Source organism: Penaeus japonicus, unplaced genomic scaffold (assembly GCF_977035675.1).
Source record: "Penaeus japonicus unplaced genomic scaffold, GWHDUDI00000001_assembly GWHDUDI00000001, whole genome shotgun sequence".
NCBI classification, from domain to species: domain Eukaryota; kingdom Metazoa; phylum Arthropoda; class Malacostraca; order Decapoda; family Penaeidae; genus Penaeus; species Penaeus japonicus.
This window is the reverse complement of record NW_028234403.1, coordinates 21,375,536-21,383,035: the sequence shown is the minus strand read 5'-3', so window position 1 is coordinate 21,383,035 and position 7,500 is coordinate 21,375,536. Positions and strand designations below refer to the sequence as shown.

General features: G+C 41.7%; 1 protein-coding gene across 1 annotated transcript in view; it reads left to right on the top strand.

Moving 5' to 3' along the window:
* The window catches only part of LOC122259951 (uncharacterized), a 19,775-nt gene that overhangs the window by 11,331 nt on the left and 944 nt on the right, over positions 1-7,500 (top strand). The window contains exons 2-3 of the mRNA XM_043026950.2: positions 7,004-7,117; positions 7,446-7,500. The exon at positions 7,446-7,500 is cut by the window's right edge and continues 944 nt beyond it. Coding sequence (XP_042882884.2) covers positions 7,004-7,117; positions 7,446-7,500 — 169 coding nt within the window. The remainder of the gene's footprint in view (positions 1-7,003; positions 7,118-7,445) is intronic.

Sequence of the window (7,500 nt, the reverse complement as noted above, 5' to 3'; positions counted from 1 at the left end):
AATAACACCAAAACAGCCTCTCCCGAGCATCTTCCGGAGGAGATGCTCGCGTGCCCGAGGCCTTCAGTGGCAAAACCCGTTGGGGCGTCGCGTGTAATGACAGGATTGTGTGAAGGGCGAGGGTCATTATGCTGTCCTTGGTAATGCTAGAGTACAAGGGCTCGTGATCGCTCGCTATGTGCATAATGATAGGCTTGGTGAAATTGTCACTTTTACCACGCCCGATTTTCTAGTAGGGGGTTATTAGAAAACTAGTAAGAAAATGTGGTTTCAATTTTCGTTTTTTTATTCTGCGTGCTATAAGTGGTCTTGCAATTTTCTTTCTTCTTAGTTAATAAAACTACAAATGCGTTCATGTTGCATCTTTGTTTATGAAAATAAAAATACGTCCATATGCTAAAGAACATATATAATTATTCAATGAAATTGAAACTTCCAAACTTTCGCTAATACGTTTTCCATGAAACTCCGCCATTAACAACGGCCTCACTATCTCATCTGTTGTTAAAAGTAAGAGCAAATGTTACCCACGTGAGAATAGCGCTCCGGTAACACCTGCGAGCTTGTGTGTGTGTGTGTGTGTGTGTGTGTGTGTGTGTGTGTGTGTGTGTACGTGTGTGTGTGTGTGTGTGTGTGTGTGGTTGTCTTTGTATGTATGTGTCTGTGTGCATGCATGAGTGTGTGTGTGTGTGTGTGTGCGTGTGTGTGTGTGTGTGTGTGTGTGCATGAATGTGTGTGTGTTTTCGTGCCTATGTGTATCTTTGTGTATTTATGTACGTCTGTGTGCGCGCTTGTGTGTAATGGGGGGTCTAAGACGCCACAGCCGGTCGCCGCACGCTGGCCTGAGGCCGTTATTCCTATATACATGCTGCAGACCTTTCGCTTTACATTCTAATAATATATCACAGTTCCGCTGTTCGAGATTGCATTTTAATGAATGCCGAACATAATCTATGACAAGATATATGTCTCTAGTAACTTTCTCGCTTGACTGAAATTGTAAACTAAACCGGAATATATGTTGATCATACATTACATCGCGGATATCGTCAGTAGCATATAACATAAAGTTCTTCACTACAAAAAGATCATCAGTCATATATATCTGGTCAGAGTGAACAGCTGTCGACTGCGAGAACTTTCTGAACGTTACACCACACGCAGATTGCTGGCGTCGCTGGTCAAGACTGCGGCCTGGTGAATAATCATGAATGTCTGAAGATTCTCCTCTTGCGTGAAGCCTCGTTTCCTCTGATGCAATGAATGTGTTGTTGATGAGGAGGTAACAAAAAAGAATGAGACGCTGCATAGATATAAAGACTCGTTCATGTTGATGAGGTCGGTGCTGCATCCCCGACACACGAGCCTTTTTTATTGTTTGTGCATTAACCCTCGTATCTATCATCTTAGCTTTGTCTTCCTCGGTCTGTGCCGCACTTGCCGTTTGTGTTGTTGACGAGTATCGCATCTGGAGAAGCAAGATTTCCTGCGTGCTTGATGCATCAGCTTTGCTTCGCTGTGAACGTGATCCTATGATTATTTAAATAAGCAAGTGTCTATATATGCTTGCGCGTGTCTTTAGATGTTTGTATCTTGTTTGTTCTATGTTCTTGTCCGTGTTCGTGTGTTGAGGTTGAAAGCCTTATGTATTTATATACCGCCTCTACTATCATTCAAACATTTCATATTGCCTCAAAGAGTTACCCGCACTCTGTATGTGAGGAATACACAGCGCCGCCGAGCACGCTTTTTAAACCCGGACACCGAACTTTGCTCCCCATGGCGCTAGTGTTAAAGATGACAGCAGATGAGTGTCCGTCTCCCACAGAATGGTCACGCTTGGTAGACTTTGCAATAACTGTTACTTGCGCTAATACAGCGAGCGCCTCACCCGGGACGGGTGTTAGGCGTGCGAGTTGCTGTTTACACGGAAGTCTGTGGCGCAGTCGAGGGGGTCGTTTTGCCATTCCTGATTTCGCTTGCGAGTTGAAGCCTTTATCTTCTTTTGGCCATCGTTATCCTGTTGAATGGATAGGCATTTTGCGTCTTCACGAACATGAAGTAATTCATTGCGAAAATGAGATGAGACTTCAAACAGTAATGATTTACGCTGATAGAAAAAAAAATATGGCAGACTTTTTTTTTCCTTTTATTAAAAATACATGAACTATAAAAACCTCCAACAGTTCCATATTGAAGTTATCCATGATTATAGCTTTATCGACTTATACACCATTCTTATAAACTGTTCTACTATATATTTAGTCCTATACTGAAAACTTAAAAAAACAATCACAACCACTGCCCTCCCGCCGCCGCAGTGGAGTACTGCGGTCTGCTGGAGGGGGTAACTGTAGTACAGGTCCTGTTCGGCGCTGGGGGCGTCGCGCTGCCCTACATTGTCCGAAGATCCTACGTCAGGACGTTCTTTAGGGTTCCCCCCGGCGGACCCGGGAAACCGTTACCTGTAACAGGACATGATCGTGCCAGCCAGTCAGAAGGACTTTTAAGGTACCATGAAGAGCTAAAGAGCTACTTATGCTTGAGCCTTCATCAGTTTGCTTATCCTCACTTGAGCGTCGCCATGCATACCTCCCAACCTGCGCCACTTTGATCACACTAGCAAACCAGTTAACCCCAACCTCATTAGAAGCTCGTTAACACAACAGTTGTGAAACATTAATATAAGGGCCGCGTATCATCGTTGTTGTATTTGTTTTTGTAGCAGGGGTACCCCAGTCCGTCAACCAGCAACCCAGTCTTACGAACCGAGCAGACGATAGAGAGCTCTGCTGGCTCTGGCTGATGCACATGGGGGGCACAGCTGAGCCGTTACTCTCGTGTCGGGAGGTGTTGCGGAGGCAGGGAAGTGAAGCGTCTTGCTAAGTAGTAGGGCATCTGGACGTCCTCGTTAACTATGCATATGTTGGTGTAAAGCGAGCGGAACTGTGGATTATCTGCGCACGCACAGAAATCATCATAGATATACAGTATGCAGTGTTGTATATGTTTCCCATTCCAACATGCTTCGCCAAAGCTATGGCGTTACCTGATACACACGAATGGAATTCGTGGTTAATAAAAAACATTTAGAGTTTTGTTACGGGGTGACAAGGAAGAACTTCGGGAATGACAAGAATTTCTGCTTGACAAAAGAAAGTTGGGGTCTTTATTCATACAGTGTATTCCTCTTCATCACTCCGATTCTTTGCTGTAACTGTAAAGACTTTGGCCGAGAGGAATCCAGCACTGCCTGAGGATAAAGGCAATGGGGAAAAAAGAGATGGCAAAGGTCACTCGTGGCCCACAATCCGAAGACCGTCAGGCTCTCCGATCCTCTGTCACGGCCGCGAAGATCAATTGCAGATTCAGTTGCGTCTGGCGTCTCTCATTGCTCGGAATCTCTAGGTGAACTCACGCTCGCAGGTTTCGCTTTGTCATTCCTTCACTCCTTCCCACATGAGTGATATGGAATTATCTAGAGGATAGCTGTGATAATTGCAATAAGAACAATAATAACGACGACGACTGTGATCATGATTGCATTACAAGAAATTGTAATGTTAGCGTCAGCATTAGCGTCAGAGGAAGTAGCATATCAAGTGATTATAAGAATGGCATGATGATGATAGCATCAAGTCACAACTACAAAACTGATAACTCAAAATTAGAATAACCTCCGAAGTAGGCTACCTAGGCACACTTGATCATCGGAGAGACAATCCCAAAGTCATCGTCATTATTACAAATCACTACAGCTATAACAGCCTCGCCATCGCCTCGCCCGCCGCACCGCAAAAGAATTGTTATCTCAGCATCATCGTCATCGCCATCGTCATCACCGACACTCAACCGATAGAATGCGGTACATCGAGCCGAGCCCTTGAATTCACGTATCGGTAATTACGTCATCACAGGTGTATGTGGTGACAGCTCTGGCCATAGGCGTGATTAATGGGCCTTGCGGTCATGGCATCGTTAGGGAAGAAAATTATGCGCGGCAGTCGTTGTTTTCCAGATGTGTTGTGAGTGTGTTGCGTGATGCTGAGACTCATGGTGGATGATTGATGGGTTTGATGTATGTGACGAGGATGACTGTGATGAATAGATGGATGATGGATGGCTGGTGATGATTTTATGAATCAAGTATCATGCTGACGAAAGTGTAGATAGTCTATGTCGATGAACTTCGAGAGAGAGAGAGAGAGAGAGAGAGAGAGAGAGAGAGAGAGAGAGAGAGAGTGAGTGAAAGAAAAAAATATACAGCATCTTTCATTGCTCGGCCTCCCCTCACCCACCCACCCATCCTCTCCCACTGTTTATGTGTGAGGGAATCCTGGCCACGTAACGGGGCTCGTGCCTTGTAGTGATGGTGGTCGGTATGTCCTTACTCTCCTTCTCTCTCTCTCTGTCACTCTTTCTCTCTCTCTCTCTCTCTCTCTCTCTCTCTCTCTCTCTCTCTCTCTCTCTCTCTCTCTCTCTCTCTCTCTCTCTCTCTCTCTCTCTCTCTCTTTCTTTTTCTCTCTCTTTCTTTCTCTCTCTCTTTCTCTCTCTCACTCTTCCTCACTCTCTTTCTCTCTCTTTCACCTCTCTCTCTTTCTCTCTCTCTCTATCTATCTATCTATCTATCTATCTATCTATCTCTCTCTTTCTATCTCTCTCTCTCTCTCTCTCTCTCTCTCTCTCTCTCTCTCTCTCTCTCTCTCTCTCTCTCCCCCCCTCTCTCTCTCTCTCTCTCCCTCTCTCTCTCTCTCTCTCTCTCTCTCTCTCTCTCTCTCTCTCTCTCTCTCTCTCTCTCTCTCTCTCTCTCTCTCTCTCTCTCTCTCTCTTTCTCTAACCCTCCCTCCCTCTCTCAGCATACAAACCAACCAACCTACTTACTCATAGATTTATGTCTCTCTGTTTCTCATTTAATATATCTATCGGTCTACCTGACATTCAGTATGTCTATTAGTATTCTTATCCATCCGTTCTGTCCGTGTTTATTTCTCTATCTGTCAATCAATATATCTCATCATCTATGTTTATCTATCGGTTCATCTATTCGACAATCAATGCCTTTGTTTTTTTCCCATATATCTATCAGCTTCTCTTTTTTTAATAGCGTGTATATAAGTGTTTATGATAATGTACTTACATTTATATATGCCTACTATATATACACATATGTATGCATATGCTAGACTGCATATATAGTGTATAGATAGGTAGATGGATAGATATATAGAAATACGCAGATGGGTAGATAGTTAGGCAGAGGATAGACGGATAAATAGATAATGAGTTTGTGCGTTTATTCATTGGCACATATAAACCTCTCACTTTTATTATTGTCTTATCAATAAGAAAACATGTGATAGAGTTATAGGAAATGGTAGGTCACTCATATTGCAATATCCCTTGCTTTATCATTGTAGTAGTAGAAGGTGCCTCTAACGCGGTTATTACATTTTACTGATATCTTCTTTGTTTTGTGTTTTTCCTGGATTTTTGTCTCCGTTAGTTTGTAAACTTGAGTTCTGAATTGTGTAGTTGTTTGGGGTACTACCATGGGAAATGTAGTAGAATTTACTACACGAGAATGGTTTCAAATTCCAACCATTTTGCAATTGCCACATATCACAACCGTCGTCTAACACCGTTGCGATAACCTGCACGCCCACGACCAGTCTCAACATATTCATGATTTATTTATGCAAACAGTCAGCATGACAAGCCAAACATAGCAGAACCGCAAACCATGAGATATCCATTGCATGACAGCAAGTATGCAGGAGGACATATAAATTCACGGCCTGTCATTTATCGACTTGATGTCATGCGCGGTTCGTCAGTCAATCTCGTAACAGCGGATAACGGGATGAGAATGACTGAGCCAATTGGCAGACGTGCTGAGGCTGCGTCTGGCCTTGGCGGCATCCTTTGGCGTCTGGCGGCACTAACAGCGAATATACGTTCTTATGAAAATTATGCTAAATACGTTTTAAGCACATAAGTGAGTACAGACATGTATATGTGCGTGGACACAAGTACAAACATATACACATACATACATATATACATTCGTTCATGTGTGTATGTATATACATATATATACATATACATATTTACATATATACATATATATATATATATATATATATATATATATATATATATATATATATATATATATATATATATATATATATATTGGATTAGCAGCCGGGTTTGTCACTCTGAAGGCTTGGGTTCGAATCCCGGTCAGGGAGGGAAAATTTGTATTTATATAGATATATCTATATCTATCTATATATGTATATATATATACAAATATATATATATATGTATACATATATGATATATTGGTGTGTGTGTGATGTGTGTGTGTGTGTGGTGTGTGTGTGTGTGTGTGTGTGTGTGTGTTTGTATGTGTGTTATGTGGATTTCAATGTTTGATTATATATATATATATATATATATATATATATATATATATATATATATATATATATATTTGTGTTTGTGTGTGAGAGGAAGAGAGAGAGAGAGAGTATACATATACATACAGATAAATCCTGCATTTATCTTTATAGCGGCCTAATCCTTTTCTTGTACTATGAACTGGTGTCCCTATAGCGCATAAGCCACATCATTTAACGAAATGCAAAATATCTTTAGACCATGTTTATCCCTTTAAGATAATCAAGAGTTACTTTTCTCTGAGTTTCTCGGTTGATTTCATAAGGTTAGATTAGTGTTTTCTCAACGATTTATTTGTTCTTACTATAAGGAATCACATGTTTTAGGGCTTAGCTATTTTCGTGTAGAAGATAAGACAGACGAAAATCTCACGCAACTTTCGATCATTTATTTGACCATTATAAACGAAGCTTTTGTCTCCAATTCCAACACAGTTAGTTGTGCTCTGATCCAAAAACCGCAGCCATTTATGTTTCTGACACTTCAAATAAATCTAGTGTTATCTGAACCATGCAGTAACGCTTTTCTGTTTTTCTTTCAGCGTTGGCCTGAAGGTGCTGACTGAGAAAGACACACGTAATATTGACACCATCAACGAGGTCTGGCGAGCTGTCACCGCATGGGATAGACTTCAGTGTGACGTCATGTTCCCCAAGTGAGTCTTTGATCCATGTGATGTCGTTGGCTTTGTTGTTTGTCGTAACGTTCTATTTTTCCATTGTTTGTAACAACATGGTCTGTATTTATAATTCAGCTTTAGGTTGTATGTTGTTATGACACAAACGTATAGATCACTATATGTAAATTATGTTAACATGGAAAACTCCTGATATTACATTTCACTACACCTTTCTGCAAATTGAATCTTTATATAGCAGTACTAAGAATATATACTCAACAAAATAAGAATAGTCAACTCCCCTTGATAATGAAGCGACCGCACCTGTTGATTCGAAGTGTCAGTAATCGCTTTCCTCCCGCAGGTGCGACGGACCCAAAGCCCTGGAGATCGTCAACGAGGTGGCCGTCGGCGCCGGC